Source organism: Macadamia integrifolia, unplaced genomic scaffold, assembly GCF_013358625.1.
Source record: "Macadamia integrifolia cultivar HAES 741 unplaced genomic scaffold, SCU_Mint_v3 scaffold2261, whole genome shotgun sequence".
NCBI classification, from domain to species: domain Eukaryota; kingdom Viridiplantae; phylum Streptophyta; class Magnoliopsida; order Proteales; family Proteaceae; genus Macadamia; species Macadamia integrifolia.
Window position 1 is genome coordinate 136,049 of NW_024868599.1, and position 26,648 is coordinate 162,696.

Consider the following 26,648-nt stretch of genomic DNA (forward strand, 5'->3'; position numbering starts at 1 on the left):
TCTTTCTTTTATCCCCAACAAAAATCCGAGAGAGAGAGGGAGGGAGAGAAGTTAATGGGTTTTAACCAAAAAATAAAAAACAGAGAAGTGGGTTAGTGCCATTGTGGGGGTAATTGATTATCTCACGGTTCTTAACTCTTGATTTTTGGCATTAACTATTTAATTGGAGCATTTAATTGATTCTTGTCTCTATCTTTAATAGGTGGTTCAGTTCGGTTTTGGTTGGACCCATGGTTCCTAAGCTGAAATCGGAACCAAGCCAAACTGAATTAAAATATCAAAATTAAAACCGATATGGAACCGAATTAATTCGGTTCAGTTTGGTTAATACCCAGTTTCGATTTCAAATTGACACCCTTGCTTTGGATGCTTCTTTGTTCCTCTCAATTTGTGGGTAAATGGGAAAAAAAAGTGTAGACAAACAAACAGTCTTAATCCACTTTCTCATTTTAATTTTAAATGTTTCTTTGATCTAATGGATATGTAAATAAATAGTTTCTTTAAGCCAATCTCCCATCTTGGGTTTAGATGCATGCTTCTATGTAAGTCTCTTGTAAATAGAACAAGGTTAGGGTTTTTACCTTGTTGGATGAGACGCAACAAAAGGATCTCGGTTGCTTGAGATTACAAGCTCTAAGCATTGCCTTGCATGTTACCTTGCGATCAAACCTCCTCCTTTAATGGTGGATTATAAAGACACTGAAAAGTAGTTGAAAAGATCTAAGAAGTCCTTCTACGCAATCTCCACACTCCAAATCCAAGGACAAAGATGAAGGTCCTTGGATACACACATAAGAGAGAGAGAGAGAAAGAGAGAGAGAGAGAGAGAGAGAGAAAGAGAGAGAGAGAGAGAGAGAGTGATGGCTACCCCTTTTGGTGGCCAAATCACTTATAAGAATTTAGCTACCCAGGGATCCAAACCCTAGTGGGCTGCTGGTGCTCAAAAAACAAAATCAGGTTATCTCCCACTCGCCCACATAGGGTGGATCTCCTCAATCGTCCATCCAAGCCTCTATTGTAACCTGGCAGTCATTGAGAGGGGGTGAATAAGTGAGTCAAATTTCGATCCCCAAAAACCTGTCTGCTACCTGAGCAAGCAAACCCTGATACACCTGTCCCTGTTTGCACACAGTTATACACACTCAGCCTCTCATAGGGACTTCTAAGTGTGTACACCCATTTTGCATTCCACGCACTTCAGTATAAAATACAAACAATAAGCACCCACGACAAAAGGTTTTTACGAGGTTTAAAAATTTGCCTACATCCCCAGAGTAGTGCCTGTAAAGGCTTCGTAACTACTCAATACAATACTTTTGACTACACCCACAGTCGGGAGCACCCACACCTAATTTTTTCAAGCCAATGCTGAGATGGCACTCGTTATGCTGGTATAATGTGTAGCAACTACTGCATGGGAGCACCCACTCCCAATGCTTAGCAGCCACTAAGCACTCAATAAAGAATACGATAAATTTGGGTTTATATCAATGCCCTATAGTCAAGTTCTGCCTCACATATACATCCACAACTAGCTACCATGCTTACAGTTCATCCACAACTAACTTAGCATGTATACAATTCATCCACAACTAATCCTAGTATACATACATATCATTATACATGCATATAATGTAAATCAAGGGTTAGTGAATCTCATAATCGGTTGCCTAGGATGATTAGGAACTTGCACTGACAAGTTTGGTGTTCACACTTTCTCTCCCCTTTGGGTTCTTGCTCTTCAAAGCACCACAAGCAAACCCTCATTTGTTTCCTTCTCTTCTTCTTAGATTTAAGTCAATGCATCATCAACATATCTCAACCACCTCCTCAAACCATCATTAATAGAGTAAACAAAACTCTCATTGAGCAACAAAACCCATTCATGGTTCGACCAACAAAAGGGGAAGCTCCTCTCTTCATTATTCTTCTTCCCTTGGCTTGGAAATAAGGTATCATCAATACCACCCAACTACCCTTTTAAACCACCATTAATGGATTGTAAAACAACTCACATGAGCCTCTAAGCTCTTCAATGGTCAACAATGGAGGGAGGAGTTTCACGTAAAAAATCTACAATCTTACACTCACTTAAACCCTTATTTGCTTCGTCCAATGTGTAGAGCTCAAACAAATGAAGAAGCTGCAACTTGAATGGATGGATTTGCCCTTGTGGTTAGGGAGATATGGCCATTTGAAATTGGAGCAACGAGATAGCCTGAAATAGAATCTTCGGTGGTTGGCGTAGGCTACGATGGCAGCGCTAGCAACAGAGATGTAGATCTGGGCGTAGAACTTATCAAAAGGAATCTCTTAATCTGAACCGTTCGATTTAAATAATGGATAGCAAATAGAAGTCGTAGATCTAGGATCTAATGACATCATGATGATACAAGCAGTCAGGGGTTGCGTCAACGTACAGAATCATTGTCAACGTGCCATTGGCTGGTGCAACACGTTTTATGGTACGTTGTCAGCTGGCTTTATTAAAGGTGCATTGATCCTGGCCATTAGATCGGAACCGATCTGATATGATTGTTTCAGATCAAGATATATAGAATCTCTTTATAGATTATATGCACATGCGCTACACTCAATCAAGATTCAATCTGGTGAAGTGCCACACCATGATGTCCGATGCACTTCACCAATGAGGACCTTCGCGCAGGAATCTAAGCCGTCGTCGTCAACGCCTAAGTTCAGCAGCCATTGGATCTAAATAAATCCTACGTGGCTTCATCGGAGCCATTTATTCTAAACCAATACTCCTTTTATTACAATCAAGCTCCTACCTCTATATATTTCAGTGCTTAAAGACCCTGGCAACTCAGACCTTCAAAATCTATAAATTACATAACAGCCCCTGAAATTTCAAAATTAAAATATGGAAAATCCACCCAACACAGAGAGCAACGATTGATTTTCTAGTTTGGATTTTCAAATCGGTTTTATGGAAATACATGTAACTTTTTCATACAATTTTCAATCGAGACAAAATGAAGTGTAATAGAACCATAACTGAACATTCTACAACTTTTCAGAAGACCCAATCATCTGACTCAGCTATGTAAAAAGATCAAAATGCTCCTAGACCTTTCCAATTATGCATCTTCCTCATACAGAATTGGAACGCGATGAAATTAAAACCGTTGAAAAGATCGGATTTTTTTCGTATCATTACATGTAGAAAACTTCTTCCAAAAAATTCATCTTCAATGCCGAAATTACCCCCGACTGCCATAAATACTGTAACTTCTTCATACGTTATCAGAATGCGACAAAATTAGATGCATTGGACTAGATAAATTACAATTTATCTTTTTCATGAGAAACGGTCTTCCAAAAATGTCATTTTCATTGTCGAAAATGCCCTTGAGCACAAATAGGTCAATTTTGCCAGTTTTGACCCAAAAACCCGCACCACCTACCATGGATGAATCAAACCACTCCATACATACAATGTGGCTATGTTATCTCATCAGTGACACTGAACGCTACCATGTCATCACTTTCGGCCACGTCACCCAAACTGACCACATCATCCTCACCACGTGGTCGGATTGCCAACAAGGACAATCATATAACAACAGCCTCTACATGTATCTCCTCATGCAGGAAATGGAGCATGTGGCCTAATGAGATAGAACAATGAGAAAGTGCTATATCAAAATTTTTAACTAACTAACATAGCTAATCACTCACAAACAATCTTGAAATACCCCCAACAATCTAACTAAACCAGATTTAGCACTCTTGATCCTTCATGATGAGTAGTGCTAACCCTAAGGATGTAATGTATTCATGATTGTATTGAAAATGAATACACAAAACAAAGTTATATATATATATATATATATTGGTTATCCCTAAGCCCTCATTTCAATTTGACTATTCTTTTTAGGGTTTCTTTTCTAATTTGCACTTTCCATATGGTACTAATCACACCCTTCTTACTCTAATTCTCAAAAAAGTTAAAGCCCTTCTCATCGGAGAAAGACCAATTAGTTTGTGTATAGTGGCCTATAAGACTGTTTCTAAACTTGTAGCCAGAAGGTTACAAAAATGTTTAGACCGGTTTATTTCTCCATTCCAATCAGCTTTTGTCAAAGGACGAAAAATATCTTTTAACATCATCATTGCTCATGAAATATTTCATTACCTTGGACATTGTAAAGGTAAACGTAGATGGCTAGCCACTAAATTTAATATCTCTAAGGCTTTTGACCGATTGAAATGGACCGTAGTTCGTGCCATTCTTGAATTGTTATGTTTTTCTAATCATTGGTGTGATCTTGTTTTCTACTTAATGTCTTCAGTTTCATATTCTATTAAGCTTAAAGGTGGGATATTTGAATATTTTGAACACTCTCGTGGTATTTGATAAGGATGTCTTCTTAATCCTTACCTTTTCATTCTTGCTATGGAAGGTCTTTCCCGATTATTATCGATCTATCGAGATTTAAATCTTTTTCGAGGGATTAAGATTGCAAAGCACGCCCCTGAAATTACTGATCTTTTCTTTGCTGGTTACACTTTCATTTTTTGTTGTGCCAGATTTGAGGACATTACTACTATCCAGGGAATTCTCCATATTTTTCAAGACCATGCCGGCCAACAAGTCAACTTAAATAAAAGTGAAGCTTTCTTCAACAATAATACTACTCCCGAAGGCCTTTGATGACAGATCTGCCAGACTTTGGGTATGAAAGAAATGATTAGTGCCTCCCTTATTGTTAATAGAGCAAAAAGACTTTCCTTCCAAAAATCAATGCATGGGGTTCAGAGCAAATTGGCTCAGTGGAAATTGTTGCTTCTTATGTCACGTTTTTTGTTTCAAAGAGTATTTATAGTAAGCTAGACTCTATAAGTTCAGTTTTTGGTGTGGTGAAAAGGATAGACACAAGAAGTTGTCTCTGATTTCTTGGTTGAGCATCTGCAAGCCCAAAAATCTAGGTAGGCTTGGTTTGGACATAACCAAGTCCACAATGAGATTCTCCTCATCAGACTAGGATGGATATTTCTCAATAATCCCTCAGCTTTATGGTGTACAGTCCTTAAAGCTAAGTATTTCTCCTGGCACGTCTTTAGCAGCATCATCCCACTCTCTTATCTCTAAGGTTCTCTTTGGTATGATTTCTATTCGTATTTATTAACTATTTTTTAGAAATTATTTGTGACAATAAATTATGGACCACAAATAGTATTCGTTTGATTACTATTTATAAAATATATTATATAATGAGAAAATAGGTTTCAGGTTTCACCTTTAGCTTTGAGCTTCGAGCGAGAGAAATGATAGGATTTGGAGTTTTTTATTGGAAAAGTATAAAACATACTAAAGTTACCTATTTATCTTTGATTTTGAGTAGTTTAGCACATATGCTCATTTAAGGTAGCACAAAAATCAACATAAATGATTTGTTGCCACAAATCACAAATAGGTTGAGAGTAATTTGTGATTTGTGATTTATTCTAATTTATTATAAATAGAAATACGTGTTATAAATTATACCAAACACTTGTAAAAATAGAAATAAGTCAAATAAATACAAATATAAATCAAACCAAAGAGAGCCTAAGGTATGGCATTTGATTTGGAAACAAAAAAATTCATCCAAAGTTTTGCTGATTTTGTGAAAATTTTTGTAGGGAGGTATTCTCACCAAGGACATATTGAATTGATAATTAGAAAAGGAAACGTAATGACACATTTTTATCTCTTGTCCACTTTCATAAGGAATTTTGGCAACATGTATAGGTCTATTAGGAATGAGAACTGAATATCCCACTACTGATTTTATCCTTGACCTGTTGTCAACATATCTACTTCCCCTCTTTTTTTCCACCATAGACATTTATTTATTTTTGTCAAGATTTTATCTTACATGCTACTTTATTTGGACTGCTAGGTGACTGTGGGGCAAATTTTTGTCAACCTAGCCCTTTGCAAATTCTCAAAATATTAATAGATGGGTAGTTGAACTCAATCTTTTTCTTGTTCAAAACTTTTTACTGGAGGTTCCCAAATCCAACATATCTATGTCAAAAAAGGATTTACTTAGCTATTATAGAAAAAATAACTTACTTATTGATTTGTGATGGCAGTCTTCAGGCAAGTTGGATGGGCATCTATCATTATCTCTCAAATTAAATTTTTTTCTATCTCTATGGATTATGGCTATGCAAATAATGTTAAAGAAGCAAAGGCAAGAACGACTACAACAAGCAAGATCTTTAGGAGCCACAATCATAAGCATTTGCACATATTGTCTGAAGTTACAAGACTGGATGCAAGATGATTCTATATCAAAATGGTCATAGAAGCTGCTTCACCTTCTTTTAGATAGCAAATCCATGAAAAATCTATTCCCCGAATGTAATGCTTTGAAACAAGATAGAGACCACATATGCTTAGTTAATAATTTGGCAAATAGAACTAGGAATGAAAAGCTTAGATTGGTTGTAACTGAGAATACAGACTCTTTTCAGATTTAATTCATCTTTATTTTCTTTTCTCATAAAAAAAAAAAAAAAATGATATGAGTGCTTGCTATTTTAACCTTTGTTTGATTTAGATTCTAATTCCTAAAAAATTTAATTCAAAATTGCCTAACTTTTATTCACCCAAAAATGGTTCTAATTCTAAATTTTGAACCAAATATACTCTTAGATGAGCCCAAAAAACTTTACAAGGGTATGTCATGTCTTCCGGTTGGAAATTTTGTTGTCTTAAATGGATCACATAAGCTTTGTATTTGGGTGTCCAAAGTTGCACTATTGCTACAAGTCGGTCACATGTTTGAAACTTGGGATAGCTTCTCCTACGAAGTAGGGGGTAAGGTTGCATACTTGCATACATTTGCCCGTCCCAAACCTTGCACTAGTGGAAGTGAGGATCGTGCATTGGATTGCTCTTTTGTTTTTGATCCATGATTTTCTTACATCCATATAAAACATGGGTCAAATTTGCAATAATGACATCTTACGCAATTATTTTAAATAATTTTATCACATAAAATAAATGACAAACAAACATTGAAAAATTTTACAATAACATTTACAACATATTTTACCTCTTGGAAATTAACAAGCATTGGAAAATGTTTTAGCATATGAAAAATTTTATGGGTAGGGATTGGTGCGGGCACACTGTTGGGTTTCTTGGAGCAAGTGGCTCAACCAGTGGGAGGGGGGCTGGGATGAGAGGAACATGGGAGACTTTTCTTGGAGGAGGAGAGATGCAGACACACACCAAAAATTTATATATGAAAAGTTTACATGAAAAAGTCTACATGAAAACAAACGGAACCAAAAGGGGAAAAAAGGTAGAAAATAAAACCTATAAAGACCTCATAAGGCTGTTGTCAGCTTGGAACCATGCTGAAACCTATCCTGCACAAAACAAAGATGCAGCTATGAAGGTACAAATGCTTACAAATTTCTAATAGTAGAAATAAAGAATGTTATTTAAAATATGGGCAAGAGAACGCTACCCACAGGCATAAGAAAAAACCCACATGCATGACCAATGGGAGAGCAAGTACAAGCATCTTCAATGTGATCTTTTTGCACCTAGATGCATTACTGAGTAACGTTCTTTTTTTCTTTAAAAACTTAAAGATGAATTAATTTGAAGGGAGAAAAAATGCTACTGTACCTACTGTGTTCTCTACGCCCATGCACAAATCCCTATTTTCAGTGGGCCAAGGTCCTTTCACAACCCTGAAAACAGGGCGATTAATTTACTCGCTGACCAACATTCAAGTCATCCGGTTTTTTCATTAAGCGGAGCTGAAGATGATCCTTCCCGACACATTCCTGAATAGCTACTGCGGCTGTTTCCACTGCTGGATCAACGTAATGGTGTATTTCCATCTGCTGCAAACTCTGGATTTCCTGCAGAGCTTCTGATGGGAGACCCTGGAGAGAAGTACAATTTCTAATAACTAGTATTTCAAGACCAGGCATTGCTCCCACTGACAGATTCCACCTCCTTATCTTCAATTGTTCAAGTTTCAAACACTTGAGCTGACGAAACCACACATCGCCATCATCAGTAGTAACACCGATGTCTAAAACATCTCCATCGACGGCGTTGAATGCTAACTTGAGGACCTGAAGGTTGGGTAGCTTCCCCAGTATACGCATTGGGTCTCCCACTAGTCGGGTGCGCTTGAAGGAGAGGCAAGTGATGTTTGGCCGGAAATCGTCCCACCTGAGAAGAGATATGGTGTCATTCCTCATGGCTTCACCACCTCGCAACACTAGTTTCTGAAGGTGCTTCAACAGGGGAAGACTATTGGATATTTCATCAATGTGGGTCTGTTTTATGTCACCTCCCACAGCCAGTCTAACCAAATTGGGCATACTTGAGAGTAAATTCTTGGTACAACAATAAGCAGACACATACTTTAGGCTCCGGAGATTGTAAAACACTAAACGCCTGTCATTGCCATCATCAGGTGGTTGGGAGAGACGAAGCTCATCACTACACAATAGATGCCTTAATTGTCTCATTCTCCAAAATCTTTCCAGCGGGATTTCTGACCTGGGATTGTTATTCTTTAATCGGAGAAACTGTAGATTCCACAGATTGCATATGGATGGTGGAAGTGTTATACTTCCTTGGTAATTAATTCTCAGGTATCTTAGATGAATTTGCCTGTCAATTTCCCTTGGAATTGTATGGTTAAATTCCACACCGAAATCCAACACCCTAAGTGAAGTATTTTGAAGCAGAGGACTCCAATCATTTCCATCAAAATTTCTTTCTGATGGAAAATTTGAATCCTCCAACATCAGAAAAGAGCGAGCTTTCATCGGCGAATTACCTTGACTGATGAATTCAAAGTATTTCCCGTACCATCCTCGTACGGAAATTCGGTTTGCTTCCCATGGAATAATCTCAAATTCTGCAATCTCTAGAAAATTTTCTTCTCTGGCCTTAAATCTACAGAAATTCATCAACTGCAACCGCTTGGAAATGGCAATATCTTTGATACCCCCATCCCAACGCTTACTTACGACTTCAACCAGGTTTCGATCAATAAGCTCATTCAGGTATTTTTCTGCATAGTTTTCCACTTCCTCTTCTACGTCGGCTACTGTCTTTTCACTTCGAATCTTGGTCGTCCTTGGTTGTTCCACAAAGCCCTCTGCAATTAACAATTCCTTAAATATGTTGGAGCAACACGAATTGAGAACCCCCAGATAGAGAAGACACGGTTTCAGGTGATGTGGTAAATTTTCATACATCAATTCCCAAATTCCCTTTGGAAATCTTTTGTCCCAATGGTCATCCTCTTCCTTATCAACCGCCGCCGCTGACGATATAAAGCGTTGATGTTCTGCTGCTAATTCAACAATTGCAAGTGGTAGCCCACCACATTCATCTACCCATTCTTTCCATGGATGATGATCCGGCTCCAGTTGATTCGAATGGGATTGGGATTGGGATTCCATATTAGCTTCGTCTCTGGAGCTGGACGCTACCCTCTCCGAGAAAAGCGCCCAACTCTCTTCCTTGTTCAAGGGTGGTTGCAGATAAAAGGGACGCCTTCTTGGCATTGCGTACGAGGCCACTTCATCGTAGCGAGTAGTGAAAATTATCCTACCTCCACCTCCATTTTTATTGTCGGGGAAGATCATATTAATGTCATCCCAGAATTGGGTTCTCCAAACATCATCGAAAACAAGGAGATACCTGTCACAGGTTTTCAGATGCTTGTAAATTTGATTGGCCAAATCCCTGAGGATCATCTCTTCTCCATCGTGATCGTTGTCTTGATCTACTGCAGCTGTATCCGTAGTAGGAGGAGGAGAATGACTTACCTGATTGATGATTTCTTGCAATAACTTTGTGATGGAAAACTCGTGAACATTATATGCATAAATCCATGCGCGGCAGGGGAAGTTCTCCACTGTGGTTGGGTGATTATAAACTCTGCGAGCCAGTGTTGTTTTACCAACACCTCCGGGACCAACGATCGGAATGACATCAGGTTGAGGATCCTTATCCATAAGCCGCTCAATCATCATTGTTACTTCATTTTCAAGGCCTACTACCATGTGATCATTGTGCGCAATCACTGACGAGGGAGCCCTGCAAGTAAGGCAACGCTTGTGCCATAACTGGAGCCTCAACCTGATGCCCTCAATTTTACTTCTCAGTTCATCAGCCTTCATATCGCCGTCTCTATCCTTCTCGCTGGCGTAGATGTTTTCCATTCGTCTAATAGCTTTTATGGTGACATATGAATCGATAGCATCGTCAGCCTCATGGACTAATTCTACGAATTCTCTCATTAATTCCTCCATTTTTGAGCTTTGCTCTCTGTGGACTTCCATTACAAAAGGCCTTAACCTCTTTAGCATGCAAAGAAGGGACCAGACTCGATCCTTCACTTCATGAAACAAATCTGCTTCTTGTAACAGCTTCTCAGTCAATTTGTTCAGGAGAGAAGCCATTTCAATGTATCCCATCTCTCTCTCGAAACAAGATTTAGAGATTCAGTTCCGTTGGCCCTTGTCCTCTGAATTGAGTTAATTGAGATATGATCCCACAATGCCTTTGGCTAGAACTTCTTGAAATATGCAAACGTTAATTATTATTATTATTTTTATTGTTATCGTTTTCATTTCTTGAAAGAAATCCAAGGATTGGACCTGTTAAGTTTGTCTCCAATTCTTGACTCGTTTTGAAAAATGATAAGCTCCGACGTTTTTTTTGGTTGCGACTCATATGAGATTTTGTCTGACATCTATGATGGTAGGTAAGGTTCGACCTGATGGACTGTGACCAAATAGATCGACCCGTGACTTGAAGGAATATATAATGTTCTATTGTCTTGTTGAGTAGACATTGTAACTTGAGGTGTTTTTTGAACTAAGGTTTTTGAGCAAGTTTTCTTGCCGTTGTTCGGATGTATTTGAACGATCTCCATTGTAACCTCTCTTTTATAGTAATGAAACGTCTTCTTCTTCACCGGAAGACATAGCACACCTCATCTTTGTATGAACCCCGTTAAAATCTATTTTGTGTGCGAATCTGTGTCTATATTTTTCTTTGTAATTGTTGGTGTTTGCCCTAACAGGACCAAATATTGATCGAGTTAGAATTCGGATGATCAGGTTTTCGTACCTCGTACGACAAATCTGATTCAAACTCATCAAGGTGCCACTATCAATAATTTTCCCAATACCCTTTAGGAGAACACCCATCGCAACCATTACACTCCTCCAAGTAAGAAGTGAAATAATGCAGTATTTTTCTGTCAAGAAGTGAAATAATTCAGTTTAAGTTGATAAAAAAAAGAAAATGAAAAATGAGGAAAAGAAAAAAAAGGCTGACCAACCCATTGATGTAAAAGAACTCATGCAAACAAAAGTTAATGTAATTAAGAAAAAGAAAAAGCATAAAAGAAAGAAGGAGAAAAAAAAAGTGAAAACCTTTTTTTGATAAGAAGAAAAGTATATGCTACTAAACACTTTTGGACAAAGAAATGATTCTGCACAATCGTGTGCCAGAATTTGGAATATTAATGAGTAACCGCTCTGTATATTTGCTTGTTAAGAAACTGATCAGATAGAGTAAAGGGAAAAAAAAATCGTCTCTCTTGGCTAATAAAGATAAAGTAAAAGAACAAAGTATAAAAGAGAAAAAGAAAAAGTAAGAACTTATTTTTATAAGCAAAGTATATGCTAACAAACAATTTTTTATGAAGGAATAATTCTGAACAATCACGTGCCTCAATTTGGAATATTAACTAGCAATCCCTCAGTATATTTACTTGGTAAGTGGGCAACCATAATTGATTAGATAAAGTAAAGGGGAAAAAAAGAGTTGTCTCCCTTGGCTTAATAAAGTCAAAAAAATAAAAAAGATGCTAGGAATAGCAAAGAGCAGTCCCTCTGTGTATTTTCTTATTAAGAGGACAACCAAAATGGATTAGATAAAATAAAGGGAAATGGATTGGATAAAATAAAGGGAAAAAGGAGAGTTGTCGTGCTTGGCTTGGTGGAAAAATCTCCAACTATTGATAGTAGAGATCAAATCTCGTTATTTTTGGGTACATGAAAATCATGCTTGTACGGGGGGAGGGGGAAGTAAAGGAAAAATAGAAAAAACAAATTGAAAAACAGCAATGGTACCATTTGAGGTCATCAGAGAATCTTTGCCCCTAGATGTAGACCTGGATGCCACAAAAATGTAGATTTCTCAGCAATGGCAGCTCTTCTTAGGTGCTTCAATCCAATCTTCATACTGGGTCTTCTTGGAAGAGGTACATTTCTTTCATCATTATCACTTTCTACTTCTGGTTTTTGAAATCCTTGTTAGTTTTGTAGTGAACATTTCTGTACTACCAGGAACTTAGACCAAGAATACTTATTTCCCCACTTCAAAAACACTAAACCATTGCAATCTAGTCAAATCCATGGGCTGTTGGAATCCAGATCACATTCAGTGTGGCCTAATCAACTTGGGATCAAATTCAGTGTGACAACTGAATCCTATTCAGTATTCATTCTTTTCGTAAAGAACCTCAACAGTCTTATCATGTAAGAGCTATTGTTATCCTTTTATTGTTTCGTTTCTGACCTCTTTTGAAGCTTGAAGCACTTTTTGAGTGAACCGATGGCTAGAACTGTTCTTTCCTCGATAGGAGAATTTGCTGAAATGATCAATTGGGAAAGGTCTCACTTGGAAACTGTCGATTGCGAAGTCCAGTTGATCTGCCGTGAACTTTTGGCTATGAAGATATTCCTAAACGATGAAGATGGATTCGCTGATAAAGAAGAAGTTGAAAGATGGCAAGATTTGCAGGAAATCGTTAATGATGCAGTAGCCGCCATTGTGCACTACGTACTCAGGACAGCAAGCAGCCGGAAGAGGAAGCCAATCCTTAAGAGGTATGCCAGCCCCAAGGATTCTAAAGTTGATGAAAGCTTTCGGAAAGAGATCACACAGATATCAGGGAGGATCAAGAGGTTGAAAGCGAGGTTTGCAGAAACTTTGAGTCATTATTGGGGAGGAAAGTCATTCAACCTGTCAGACTTGATACGTTCTTCTGTTGATATTGATGAAGAAGTAGAGGAGGATCCTAGTAGCAATGTTGTTGGTTTGAGTATGGACAAAGAAGAGTTGTTGGACAATGCTCTCCCTAAGCACCAAATAATATCAATTCTTGGAATCCAAGGCATTGGAAAGACAACACTAGCATGGGAGATTTATAAAAGCAGTTATGTAAGAAAACATTTTCAGTGTAAAGCCTGGGTTTGCATCTCTGCAATGGACGATGATTTGAGTGAGATTTGGAAGGATATTTATAAGCAAATTAATGAATTCCAGCAGGATAAGAGGTATCTCATAGTAATTGATGATATTGGTAACCCTCAAGTCTGGAGAAAACTGCAAGAAAAAATCCCACAAGGTGGACCTGGAAGCAGGATTATCCTCACAACTCGGGATGCAGGGGTTGCTTGTTCTGCCCACTACTTGCACCGATCGAAGGTATTAAGCAAAGCAGAAAGCTGGGAGTTGTTCATGAAGAAGCTATTCATAGCTCCCTGGCGACTTGGCAATACAAGAGACAAGGACACCACAACAGAGTCTCTGTCTCCCTTCCCTCTCTCTCATGAGATGGAAGCCCTTGGAAAAGATATGGTGGAAAAATGTGGAGGTATCCCCAATTTAATTATAAAATTGGCAAAATTGTTGTCCACTAAAGATCCAAACATTGTGGAGTGGTCATGTATGCTCCATGGTACCGATGCACGTCTCAGTCAAGACCAACACCCTTGGTTTAACTTGTCATACTCTGTTTTTGACATCCTACCTATACATGTGAAACAGTTCTTGCATCTCTTTCCTATAGCGAAAAAAATCCCTGAAAGGAGGTTGATTCTGACATGGGCAATAGAAGGGGGTCTCTGGCAGCAGAGCAATTCTGTAATTCCTGGTGAGGAAGCAGCAGCTATGAGGTGGATGCAAGACTTGCAAGATCTCAACTTAATTCAGGCCATCAACAAAAATTCTGCTGCGATAGCTAAGGTATATTGTATTTCCCTTGATCTTCCACTGGTTCAGATCTTAAAAGCTGGTGGTGTCCTTGAATCTTCTCATGATGATGATGGTAAGTTCTGCATTCATAGAATTGCCGATCATTGTAATGGCGAGGACCCCTATTGTCGTCCTATTCACAGTAACATAAATTCTCCTCATGAACTAGAAACTTACCAAGCTCTCCGTTCTTTATGGTGCTTCAATTATCCTGTTGGATATAAACCAGGGCAAGAAGTAGGGAACTTTCTTAAGAGATGCATCCATAATAACCACTTATGGTTTCTCAGGGTTCTTGATCTTGAGCGTGTGTATAAACCAAGTCTACCTGAAGCAATAGGAGAGCTAATTAACTTGCGTTACCTTGGGTTAAGATGGACTTTCTTGGACAAACTGCCCTCATCTGTTGGCAACTTGCGTAACCTTCAAACTCTAGATACAAAACATACCGACATTGTTCATTACCCTACTATTCGGAATATGCAAAAGCTGCAACACCTTTACCTGAACCAGAAGCACCACAGTGTACTCGTTACACAATTTAGTTACTTGAGTGACCTCCAAACTTTGTCAGGAGTTGTTGTTGATGATGATGATTGGAAGGATGGTCTATACAAGTTAACAAAACTTAAAAAACTGAGATTGACATGCCAGTTAAGTCTGCAGCAGAAAGAAGTAATGGTTAAGTGGATTGGGGAACTGGAAAACCTTGGAATGTTAAGGTTGACATCCAAAGATGCAGAGTGGGGACAACGGGGTGAACCGGCGACTTTAAGTTTGTTGAGGCATATTTTTAAACACAAGCAACTCTCTCGGATGTATTTGCAGGGACGGTGGGGAAATTTATATCACCACCATGATTTTGGGTCGAACCTCACTGCACTCACCTTGTCTCTAACCCAACTAGACACAGACCCAATGCCAATACTGGAGAAGCTACCGAAGCTAAATCTTCTTAGGTTGTTCTCAAAATCCTTCATTGGCAAGCGTATGCAATGCGTATCACAAGGATTCCTTCAGCTTCGAGTACTGAAAATTTGGAGGCTAGAGAAACTAGAGGAGTGGATTGTGGAGGATAAAGCAATGCCAAATCTTAAGGAGTTAGAGATCAGATCCTGCAAAATATTGAAGATGCTGCCAAATCTACCAAAGACCCTCACTGAATTGAAGTTAACTGAAATGCCTAAGCAATTCACCAGTAACATTGTTATGGGGGATGGTAGTCTGAAGGTTGCTCACGTGAGTTCTGTTATCATAGAAGTTTGGTCGCACTTTGACACTTCAATTGAGCTTTATACTGGACAAAATCGTGTCTTTCAGGTAACTGTAATTAATTGAAACCTGGGATTTTGAGGATACCCATTTTATTGCTTTAGTCAATCTTGTTGCTATTGCCTCACTGATCTCCTGCGCTTATTATTATTTCATTTGCAGGAGCCACTAGAAAATTTAATTGATCTCCAGGAATTCGCAGTAAACCTCACTAGCCTCACCTTGTCTGAGACTAAATTAAAACAAGATCCAATGCCAGTGCTAGAGAAGCTACCCAAGCTAATGGTCCTTGTCTTATCATCCAAATCCTTCACGGGCAACCTTATGGTTTGCTCAAAAGAAGGATTCAGGAAACTTCAACAGTTAACTATTCGGGAGCTAGAGGAGCTGGAGGAATTGACTGTAGAGAATGGAGCAATGCCGAAGCTTGAAGAATTGGAAATCAGATCCTGCAAGAAATTGAAGCTGCTCCCTCAAATACTAGGGACCGTTAAGGAATTGAAATTGGCCAACATGCCCAAGGAATTCACTGAAAAGTTTAAGGCTAACAGAAGGGTCATTGTAGAAGATTACTAGTTTACATTAGCTCTGAATTTATGGTTCTCAGGTACCGTATTTGGTGCTTTGGACCTCAACTTAGAATGGTGAGTGCATGTCCCCAACTTTCTTTGATAGGACAAGATATTTTGACTTTACTGATTAGTTCCTTAATTTGTCAGGTACCCTATGAGGTAACCAATGGGGTTGGTAGCCTAGTGGTGAAAATGTCCTCAATCCATCACCGTTCCAGCTGGCTGGTTGTGGGTTCAAGTCTTGGCATGTCCACTATCGCCCATTGATCCTGTGGAAGGGCCGCTTACTGTACGGGGGCTTGTCTTGGGGACACACAAGCCACAGACTTTCACGATTCTTTTCTTGTTTTTGGATTGAGATACTTAAGTTTAATGAGCAAGTTTTTTACCTCGTATGGCACCACCAGATGGTGTTCAGTTTTTTTATTTAAGTGAGATAGCTCCTATTTTTCCAAATCATTTTGGGTCTCTTTTTATGACTTCCAACCCTCAGGACCCATCACTCCTACCTTACCTCTTTCCAGAATCTCTCTTCTTGGGAGGATGACTTTCTTTGCTCAACACCCTCCTTAGAGGAAGTGAAAGAGTCAATGTCCAGTATAGGGAGCCTTAAATCCCCTGGCTATGATGGTATTCCAGCCATCTTCTATAAAAAATGTTGTGATTTTATCCATTTAGACGTCTTCAAATTTGTCTCTGACTTCTTTTCCTCTCTGACCAGGGTATAAATCATACTGTTCTTGCTTTGATCCCAAAGAAGGATAAGGCTTGTGGCCTTGAGGAGTTAGGACCCATCAGTTTATACACGGTGTCCTATACAACTATTGACAAGATCTTAGCTCATGGCCTTAGGACCATTTGTCCTTAATTCATCTCTCCCTTTCAAACAACTTTCATTAATTGTCGTCAAATCTCTGACAATATCATCATTGCTATTGCTAGAGAAGTGGTAAAGTTGATGGGTCTCCATCAAGCTAGATATGTCCAAAGCGTATAATAAAATGGAGTGGGGCTATATAAGAGCTTCGTTCCAATTCTTAGGTTTCTTTAAAAAGTGGAATGACCTAATTAGTGTTCTCATACTTTCTTAAGGGAATACGACAAGGCTGCCATTTAATTCCTTATCTTTTTATCCTTGTCATAGAAAGACTATCGAGGATGTTGAACATCTTTAGGGAGGGGAATTGTTTTAAATGAATAAAAGTTTCTCGATCAGCTCCAGAAATTACTCACCTATTTTTTGTAAATGACACTCCTTTTCTGTTGAGCATCGGAAGGCGACATTAGAATCATTCAGGCTGTTCTTAATCTGTTTCAAAGTACTACTACTGGACAGAAAATAAACATTGAAAAAAGTTAGTCTTAAATGTACCCCCTTCTTGTTCTAAGAGGGCCATTGCGACATCCTAGGTATGATAGAGATGCCCCTGAGTACCTTGTATCTCGGGACTCTCCTTCTTGGGTGTAGACTATAGATGAAAATCCTGTTGCCTATCTAATGTTTGTGCTAGGATGTGGAGTAAATTGGCACTATGAAAAGCCCCACTTCTATCCCGAGTATGGATCAGGTCATCATTCTCGTACGGTGTTTGATCGACACTTTGATTTCATTTAATCTCTCTCTTCTTTTAATTGGTTTTTATTTTGAGTGGAGTCCAAATGTGGATCAAACATCGTACGAGAATCATTCTCATACGAGGACGTGATCCAGACTCAACTCTTCTATCCCTGGCAGGTTGAGGCATACTAATCAAATCTATATTGCAATCAATCCCTACTTACCATAGCATGGTTTGTTGAAAAATACAAAATAGGGACAGGTTCTAAAGTCAATATTTGGCATCAACTTTGGATTCCAGGTTGCTATAATACCTACAATTCGCATAGCCAAACACATTCCTCTTTCTCTATTGTGGTTGATCTATTAGTAAATAGGCGATGGAGTGTGCCACTTCTGAGATCTTTCACTCACCTCTGGTTGAGAAAATTTTGAGAATACCCATTTCTGTATATACTCATGAGGAAATCCTTATCTGCCATCTCTGTCCATCATGTAGAGTTCTTACTAAAATAGTAGTTAAGTTCTTAATCAATCAGAGACCTTCTTCATCCTCTCAAAGCGAAAAATCAATATGGAAGTGCTTATGGAAATCTGATCTTCACCCCAACTTTAAAATTTCCTATGCAAACTTCTTAACAAGGGTCTATTGACCAAGGCCAACATAGCTCCTTTTCTGAACCTGGATACAATTTGTCCTCTCTGTTCTGCGAAAATGGAAAAGGAATGGCACCTTTTCCTCTCCTGTTCCATTTCTAAACAACTTTGTACAGCATGCATCCTGGGTTAAGAACTGAGAATCTTTCAAGGGAATTCCATATCATCCATTTGTCAGCACTTGCTTCCAACTCGGACATGTCCTCTCAAAATTTAAAATTTTTCTTAATCAATTTTTGCTATCACTTACCATTTCATTTGGATAGCGCGAACAGTTCAAACCTGAACTAGTCATGACAAATATTAACAAATGGCTGAAGGACCTTAATCTGTTTTACCCACCCCTGCCTTCTTTACCACAATCCATAGGCATAAACATAGATCCTAAATTTTGTTGGATCAACTATTAAGAGCTTATTCCAAGTACATCTAACATTGTTGTCTCAAATGGGAGCTTCATATCAGACTCCTTTGGAGTAGGATGGGCTGATGTTATCTTTGTTAATTGAAACTTTGTCTTTGCATATGATGGTCATGGTTTCATAACGATCACACATAAATCAGAAGTCCAAGGCATTATCAAAAGACTGCGGTTAAATGATCCCTATTTTTTCCCCTGAACAAAGCACATATTTTATTTACTTGAGAAATATATTACACACACTAGACACTAAAAGATCCTCAATTCTCATTTGGTAGGAACAATAACACAGCTAGCTGACATATAAAAGTTAAATGAGGAGAATCCTTTATCAGACTAAAAGTAGCCTAAGCCCGATAGTTCTGAGTGTAGATCCTGATCGATCCCTACATCATATGTGAAGAGATAATTGCCAAGCTATTCTTTATCATCTGCAAATCAACTTACTTGCAACTGTCTGCATTTCGAATTGTTCTGTTATACCGAGATGTGCCATTAGAAGCCACACATGAGTGAGAAGTTCTCCACCTTGTCCGAGTTGTTTAGCATGATTTTGCCCTTTGCACTGAGCTGCAGCAAATGATAGCATCTCCACCCACAACACACTAATTATCTCCCATCTCTTATTCCTTTCCAATTCTTTTAACTGATTTGCAAGCCTACATGCATCAAATAGGACAGACTTGCTTTTGGGACCTTTCACTTCAATAGGTGGAATATCAGTCTTCACTTGCAGCAACAAATCAAGAGGTCGGCGTTTGGTCTTGAGATTTGATGTTTTCTCTTGGAAGAAATGCATGGCTTCTGCCTCGGTATCTAGATACCTGACCTCTCCAATCCCTTCAGGCAACATAAAAGGGCACACTAGTAGAAGATACAACATATAATCTGACAATACCTTGCTTATGTTTCCTTCTTTGTGTTTTTGACCAATACCATCAGACTGATAGCAGAGTTCTGTAGCAATGTGCCAAATAAGAATGCTTTGGTCATATTCTACATCATCTATACTCCACCCAAGCAAACCATGGAGATCACTGTACTGTCCTCGTTGAAGTACCTCACCACCTCTACTTGCGCATTGGCACTTTGCTTCCTTGAAATTGATGGCCTTGTCTGATTTTCTACAGAGCTGTTGGAAGATAAATTCTTTCAACTCTTTAGGGACTTGCCTATAGGTTGTATAACAGTACTTCCTTAGCATTTTTTCAATGCCCAACAACTTCCTAAGGTTCTCATCTAATCTTGCAGGGTCATCTTTGAGCCAAACCCTTAATAGACTGTATTGTGCCATGGAATTAGACCACCTTGTACTTGTGCGCCGCTGCCTCCGGCATTTCCAAAGTCGTCTAGCGAGGCCAGCAAGGGGGCATCTTCGCTCTCTTAGCCAGAGGAACACCAAATCCGACGTAATTAGAACGATGGCCCCATAAATCTCAAGGATGATGGCCAGAGCAAGCAATAGGTAAGTTATGATTATATCGGTGGGTGGATGCTCTCCCTTGTCAACTTTCAAGAACACAATAAACACAATGAATGTGAAGGACGAACTGATTGTCCTTAGAATACAGCCTATCATAGAATAAACCACAGCTGCCTTGGTGTAAAGTACATCGAACATGAATCCAAGTTCAATATCGATCAAATTGAAAGCCTTTTGGTAAGAAATTTTTTGGAAGAATAATTTGCTTTCTTCCCAATCCTCATAGCTGAGAATGAGAAAAGCGAACAGACGCTTGAATATCTCAAAGAAGTAATGTGCTTTAACCAAATCCTCAGCATCACCATCATTGAGGCCACTAGTGTTATGGGTACTGTAACGACGGGATTGTAGACTTTCTTCTTCAATACTTCCTATGGTCACCTGAAATCCTTCCTCCTCCTTAGAGCTGTATTCATCCATGAATTTGGCATAACTTGGGCCCGGATCAGGGGGACGAAGCATAGAGTCTCTCAACCGCTCCTTGCTTGCGGAACTGAGAACCCATGTCCTCTCCCCATATTTGACAATTGCAGGAACATACATGAGAAGTGAAAGAAATGAGACCCCAGTACCCGTCCAGGACCTGATGGAGACATAAGATGCAATGCTGCCTTGGACGCCAAGCCCAAGTAAGTGTCTCAACCACAACTCATTATCTTCTAAGGCGAAGGCAGTGATGTTGTCTGGACCGCCGAGGTGTAATAGAAGAAATGGAGCCCAGAAGGCTGTGAGTTCGTTGGTTTTTAGTTGGCCATCTATACTGTGGGAGAGGATGCCGAGGGCAACAGCTGCAACCCAGTCCGCACACAAGTAAGTAAGCCATAGAATGATTTGTACCCAATTTTTATTGATGTTCCTTCTGCGGTCGCCCAACGATATAAGGAGGATTTGAAAGAAGAGGCTGAGTAGAACCACCAATCGGAGCTCCCATTTGTTCCAGAGCTTTTGAACCTGTACTGGGAATTCGTGAAAGAACCGAGGCTTCTTCTCTAGCAAGACTTGACTGCTAATCACTGAAAACTTAGAATGTTAGTTAAAAGTTGTATCTGAGCCAAGAAGAGAGGATAAAATGGATATTCATTCTAAAGAACTAGTGTATTGTGAGAACGTATCAGGTTCACGTACGAGAATTTTCTCATATGCTCTTGGTCCGTGGATTTAGAATCCATTTTCTCTCTCTTATTTAATAGATTTCAAATCCACAAATCAGGGGTGTATGAAAACATTCTCGTATTTCAAAGAAATTGAGAATCTTGTAGATTCCCTTATTTCTTCATAGGAAGAGAGAATTGAATCATAGTGAGGAGGTGATAGATCAAGTTGAATTAAACCACAGTGTGGAGGTGATCCATCAAGTTGATAATATAGAGGGTATACATTTGAATTTTTCAGAGGAAGCATTAGAGTCAAATGAGGACGGTGACCCTGAAGTCTTTAGAAACTTGACCCATCCAATAGTGAGAAGCTTTATGCGGAAGAATCGTTGCATGAAAAATGTTCCGTACTTTCTTTGCTCATGTGATTGGGCTACTTAATTCTTTCATAGCATCTTTTCCTAATTGTTAAAGATTTTCTTTCTATATTAAATGAACTACGTTACAGGGTTTGTCCTGTTTGATTTAGGGACCTCTCAACCTTTCTTTTGGTCTGCCAAAAGAAGGTTGTATGGATTGTCTTAATCTGTATTTTTATATTTTTCTTTTTGCTTAATACACTCAAGTCACCTATCAAAAAATAAATAAATCTGATCCTCTCTCCTATATTTTTGGGAGTTTAGCCGCACATTGGCGAGTCCAGATCAAGTCCTTGTACGAGATTGATTCTTGTATGGTGTTTGACCCATTCTCCATTTAATCTCTCTCTTCTTTCAATTGATTTTCATTTTAAATAGAGTCGAAGTGTGGATCAAACACCATATGAGGACCGGATCCATCTTGCACATTGGCTACGAAAGTACCAATTAGCCTAAAGCCTCCTTATTACTTGTTCAAACTTTTGGGATGGCAACTTTACATAGTATTAGAACCTGTTTTCATTGTATCCAAGTGTAATCATATGATGTAGGGCAGCATTGGGAGTTTAGTCTATCAATTAGTCAACAAATCTCAATGGTAATGATGAATCCGGATTAGGTTCACATACAAGAATAATCTTGTACCTCCCTGATCCGTGGATTTAGAATCTATTAAATGAAGAGAGAGAAAATAGATTCCAAATCCACGGACCAAGGACGTATAAGATTGTTCTCATATATAAACCTGATCCGCCCTGGGTAATGACTGGTACACAATCAAGAGTCATTCTCTACCATGGTAAATGCATGTTACTCAGCTGCGTGGAAGAAGACGAAGGAAGGAGAGTAAGAATATGATTGCTAAGTTGGTTAAATTGATGTTTAAATGTCTAGAAAGCAGATTTGTCACCTAATTTTTTGTTTTTATTTAAATAATTATATTCAATGAAGCCCCAATAATAGAAAGAATACCCCTTCTTGGGGAAAAAAAGAAAAAGAAGAAAAGATCAAGGTTTCCTTTCCTCTCATCCCAGCAGAAGTGTGGTTGAGGTTCCAAGAGGCTATAAGGATCTGTTTCTAGGGGAATTGACCCAAGGTCCAAGAAGAGGATCAATCTTAGAAGCAACCTCAAAGGAGATGGCTGTCCAAATCTTGTATGTGGTCATTACAGATTATGGAAGTTGTAGCAGTGGGGGTGGGTTCAGGATATAAATTCAACAAAAGGAAACAGATAAATAGAAGAAAGATGAAGTAAAATTGATAGAGAACCGTAATGCAACTTACTGGAATACCACATTGGTGATTTGTGCTCTTCAGTTTTTCCAGATTGCATTCCACTTTGAGGGCAGACTCTACTTCTATGTCCAACAGATCATGCTTGAGTCCAGCAGCAAGCAGAGATATCCTCAGTTATATATATTCCACAAATGGCCAATGTTTTATTATTTTTTTTGTTTATTTTCTGTAATTAATCCAAACTGTAAAGGCTGTAACAGTTTCCAATTTTTATTTGCTTCTGATACTGCATAGAACTTTACCAAAAAAAAGATACCGCAAAGTATAATGCTCTATGATCTAGAAAAAAAAGGTCTAGAATAATTTTTTTGTTGTAGCTTCATATAACTGCAAGGAATAAAGTTCATACCATAACCGAACCTTAAGGGACAGGGTGGAATGGGTGCTTCCTTTAACCCAGCCCATTTATTATTCCCAACTGTACACTGATGTGTGCAGCTAAAAAGGAATTACAAGCAAGAAAAGGGGGTGAAGAATACCCAAACCTGGGGAAGAGATAAATGAGAAGTACCCTTTGCTAACCAATAGACCTCCCCTATGGCAGTTGAGCCCTTCATAGAGTTTTTTTTTGGCTGAAGTGCCCTTCATGGATGATCCAAGGAGGATTTGGAAAAGTAGTAGTAGAGACCACCCATTTTTAATGCTTGATCCGAGATATGAGGTAAGTAACCAATCCAATGGTATTTAACATACGGAAAACACCTAAATAAAATGCATTCTAAGCTGAAATATCACTAGTATCGTCGTCCTGGACAGTTGTAAGGAATACTATAACAAAAATGCTTTTTATATGACATTAACTTGGATTTTTTTTAGTAAAAGAAATGAATGTTTTATTAATTTTTTTTTCCGCAAAAAATATTTCTTTTTTCTTCCTTCACCCTTAGCTATGAAAGAATAGATTTAAAAAAAAAACAGAAAGGAAAATTTTCTTGTACCACCCATAAATTTAAACTTCATATGATGGAACTCCCTCGTTTTTTAATAATATCAAGTACATCCCTAATTTTGAAAATGAAATTACACTTAAATCACCGTTTGATGAAAAATGTTAAGTGATGATGTGGTGTGGTTACTATTTTCTAAATAACAAGTTTACCCTTAAGTAAGTTTACCCTTCCATGTAAAACCCCCAGTTGAACCAATTAAAACTTGAGTTGTAGGATTGAGGGTTTCTTTGTTCTACAAGCGACTACCTTAGATAATATTCTAACTAATCTCTGATGATGACGACGATCACCTGAAGATTCTGATTGACCTCACTGGTGGAGAGGATTCAGATCTAGGGGAAGAAGGCATAATTCAATGACTTGCTTCAAGCAAGCTTTGTTAGGTAGAACATGACTTACACAAGATTTTGAAAGGGAAGATCAAAGATGGTTTGCTCTATTAGTGTCTTGAGTTTTGCATGTAAATCTCTATGGGCTCTATCATGAGAATGGTGTGGACCGTTCTGAGACAGACGTGACCATGGGCGGTGCTGACAATCAGTTTTTCTGCAAGTATAAATTGTGTAATTTCATCAAGAACATTAAATATTATATTTGACCAGTTCGGGCAGCTAAACTGATCTAGTATTTTGTGGGTCTAGTCCATAATCCATATATGTCCAAAATTCCATAAATAGTTGAATCTGTTTAGGCTTAATCTTTTCCAAATTACCAAAAACATCTTTATTCCAAACGTGTAAAAAATTCATCAAACCATTGAGCTTACATACCAAATTCTGAGATCCTAACAAATTCCACTTTTCTATACAAAATTCAAAGAAAAGCGGATGCTCAATACCAAGCGGTCAGGAAGTGAAACAAAATTTTATAAGACGTATATGAAGAATACAAATGTAACATTAATGGACTATGATCAGAACCAAAGGATGGTAGAATAGATATGGTAGCATGAGAGAGTTAGCCAGCCCTAATCTACAAATTCTTTTACAAGTAGAAGTGATTTTTGCTTATTTAATCAGAAAATCTCGGTCCCACATAAGAATGTCCACTTAACCCAAATTATTAATAAAGTCGAGGGTTTCTTGGCATGTTGGAACACTAAGGATGCGTTTAATATGTATCGCATTCTGGAATGCCAAAAAAAATGGAACACGCCTAAGAATGACGCCCATTCTGGAACGGGCTTTTTCATCCAGTCCGCGTTCACGTTCCAACGGTGAGATCGCAAACATGCTGTGAGCAAAGTCGGGGCAATTTTTAAAAATGCCAACAGAAAGTTAAAATACCATATGAAAAATCTGATCTCATCGCGTCTCACCCTCTCTGCCTATCCAACAGCCTTCTTGCAACTCCTCCACCTCCTCCCGTAAGTCCCATCTTCCGATTCCAATTCTGAAAATTTACCTTACAATATTACCACAGCTCGCCCCCTTCCGCTCCAGTGAACCTGAGTACCACTCACCCTCATCTGATTAACAAAATTTGTTACTGCCACCAACAATTTCAATGACCTTGATGGAATAAGGGTTTTGGTGATGGAGAGGCGGAAGAGATGATCAACCGGGAAGGAAGTAATTCTAGTGGGGAGGCCACAACAAACAGATAATAGAAGAGTGGCTTGTGAATAAAGAGCTTCTTGCAATACAGCATATTCTTTTTCCCATCAACTTCAATTCTTCAAGTCCGTAGGGGAGCTCAAATCCTAGGATGCTTGGCGTCAATATCTGAGCTTCAACCTTGTACTGGAACCTTCTCAGATTTTCCTTAATACGAGTGGGCTCTGTTTTGTTCTCTTTCTCCCTCTACTTTCTGTTGCTGCCAAAAACCCCGCTGCTCCAACCTACACAAACACAGACGACGGAGGCCCGGAGCTCAGTCCGGGGTTAATCCTCCGACGCTCAAGTCAGGGTCGGCCGCACAGTTCAATAAGGGGGTAATGATGAGGGTCTCAGAACTTACCTTCCCCTTTCTTCCGTGCCTTCTTATATAGCTCTTCGGCCTTAGGGTTTTTTCCCCCTTCTTCCCTCTTAGAGTCCTACTAGAATACGTCCAACCCTCTGGGGGAATATTCCCCTCATGCAGACGACGTGATCCCGCGTGATTCTGCGGGCGTGCCTCGGTGATTGAGCGTGCTCGAGTGTGAGTGGTTTCTTGGAACCTTCGTCTGGCGGAGGACACGTGTCCCCGCAGTGACACATGTCATTGCCCCCACCGAGAGGTTATTTTGGCTGTATCAGGAGCCCCCTTACTTCCACTAGGAGCTTCTTCCTGTGGGAGTAACCATCTTCTGAGGTTGACTTGTTCCCTCGGTCTTGGCATTACCAGTGTCCAAAGCTTTGGGGTCGATCGAGAGAAAGACCTATGGCCGCTTCGGATCGGCTTTACTGGGCCCCCTGTCGAAAGTGGGACCTTCGGTCAGCACTGCTTGGCTTTGCCCCTGCCGAGGGAGGGACCCTCGGTCAGGTCCCTTCGGCTTTGGCCGAACTCCCAACCGAAGGAGGGACCCTCGGTCAGGTCCGTTCGGCATTGGCCGAACTCCCAACCGAAGGAGGGATTCTCGGTCAGGTCCGTTCGGCTTTGGCCGAACTCCCAACCGAAGGAGGGACCCTCGGTCAGGTCCGTTCGGCTTTGGCCGAACTCCCAACCGAAGGAGGGACCCTTGGTCAGGTCCGTTCGGCTTTGGCCGAACTCCCAACAGAAGGAGGGACCCTCGGTCAAGTCCGTTCGGCCTTGGCCGAACTCCCAACCGAAGGGGGGACCCTCGGTCAGGTCCGTTCGGCTTTGGCCGAACTCCCAACCGAAGGAGGGACCCTCGGTCAGGTCCGTTCGGCTTTGGCCGAACTCCCCTACCGAAGGAGGGACCCTCG

General features: G+C 39.4%; 3 protein-coding genes across 9 annotated transcripts; 1 reads left to right on the plus strand and 2 right to left on the minus strand.

Annotated features, from left to right (window-relative positions):
• Nucleotides 1-7,239: 7,239 nt before the first annotated feature.
• Nucleotides 7,240-10,867, minus strand: LOC122066137 (probable disease resistance RPP8-like protein 4). Of its 3 annotated transcripts, none has more exons than XM_042629964.1 (2): nucleotides 7,662-10,867; nucleotides 7,240-7,392 (listed from the first exon to the last, which is right to left on the minus strand). In XM_042629964.1, the coding sequence occupies exon 1, from the start codon at nucleotides 10,480-10,482 to the stop codon at nucleotides 7,738-7,740; it is 2,745 nt and encodes a 914-aa protein (XP_042485898.1). In that variant the 5' UTR covers nucleotides 10,483-10,867; the 3' UTR covers nucleotides 7,240-7,392; nucleotides 7,662-7,737. The 3 variants fall into 3 exon arrangements, with proteins under 3 accessions (XP_042485898.1, XP_042485897.1, XP_042485896.1); XM_042629963.1 differs by having other exon boundaries at nucleotides 7,240-7,387; nucleotides 7,658-10,867; XM_042629962.1 differs by having other exon boundaries at nucleotides 7,658-10,867.
• A 1,071-nt stretch (nucleotides 10,868-11,938) lies between these two features.
• Nucleotides 11,939-16,298, plus strand: LOC122066136 (probable disease resistance RPP8-like protein 4). 5 transcript variants are annotated; one of them, XM_042629957.1, is made up of 4 exons: nucleotides 11,939-12,281; nucleotides 12,663-15,379; nucleotides 15,494-15,975; nucleotides 16,051-16,298. In XM_042629957.1, exons 1-3 carry the CDS (start codon nucleotides 12,224-12,226, stop codon nucleotides 15,905-15,907), a joined length of 3,189 nt encoding a protein of 1,062 aa, XP_042485891.1. In that variant the 5' UTR covers nucleotides 11,939-12,223; the 3' UTR covers nucleotides 15,908-15,975; nucleotides 16,051-16,298. The 5 variants fall into 5 exon arrangements, with proteins under 5 accessions (XP_042485891.1, XP_042485895.1, XP_042485892.1 ...); XM_042629961.1 differs by having other exon boundaries at nucleotides 11,940-12,558; XM_042629958.1 differs by having other exon boundaries at nucleotides 11,940-12,281; nucleotides 12,367-15,379.
• Nucleotides 16,299-18,723: 2,425 nt separating this feature from the next.
• LOC122066135 lies at nucleotides 18,724-22,935 on the minus strand. The gene is made up of 2 exons (XM_042629955.1): nucleotides 22,820-22,935; nucleotides 18,724-21,035 (listed from the first exon to the last, which is right to left on the minus strand). The coding sequence occupies exons 1-2, from the start codon at nucleotides 22,866-22,868 to the stop codon at nucleotides 18,967-18,969; spliced, it is 2,118 nt and encodes a 705-aa protein (XP_042485889.1). The 5' UTR covers nucleotides 22,869-22,935; the 3' UTR covers nucleotides 18,724-18,966.
• Between the last annotated feature and the right edge of the window lie 3,713 nt (nucleotides 22,936-26,648).

Bases quoted from the DNA above. Each gene is read 5' to 3' on its own strand.
- LOC122066137 (XM_042629964.1), bottom strand. From the start codon at position 10,482: ATGGGATACATTGAAATGGCTTCTCTCCTGAACAAATTGACTGAGAAG.
- LOC122066136 (XM_042629957.1), top strand. From the start codon at position 12,224: ATGGCAGCTCTTCTTAGGTGCTTCAATCCAATCTTCATACTGGGTCTT. The intron at 12,282-12,662 runs GTACATTTCTTT...TTTCCTCGATAG, and splicing joins ACTGGGTCTTCTTGGAAGAG to GAGAATTTGCTGAAATGATC. The intron at 15,380-15,493 runs GTAACTGTAATT...TTTCATTTGCAG, and splicing joins GACAAAATCGTGTCTTTCAG to GAGCCACTAGAAAATTTAAT.
- LOC122066135 (XM_042629955.1), bottom strand. From the start codon at position 22,868: ATGCAATCTGGAAAAACTGAAGAGCACAAATCACCAATGTGGTATTCC. The intron at 21,036-22,819 runs GTAAGTTGCATT...CTAAGTTTTCAG, and splicing joins ATCACCAATGTGGTATTCCA to TGATTAGCAGTCAAGTCTTG.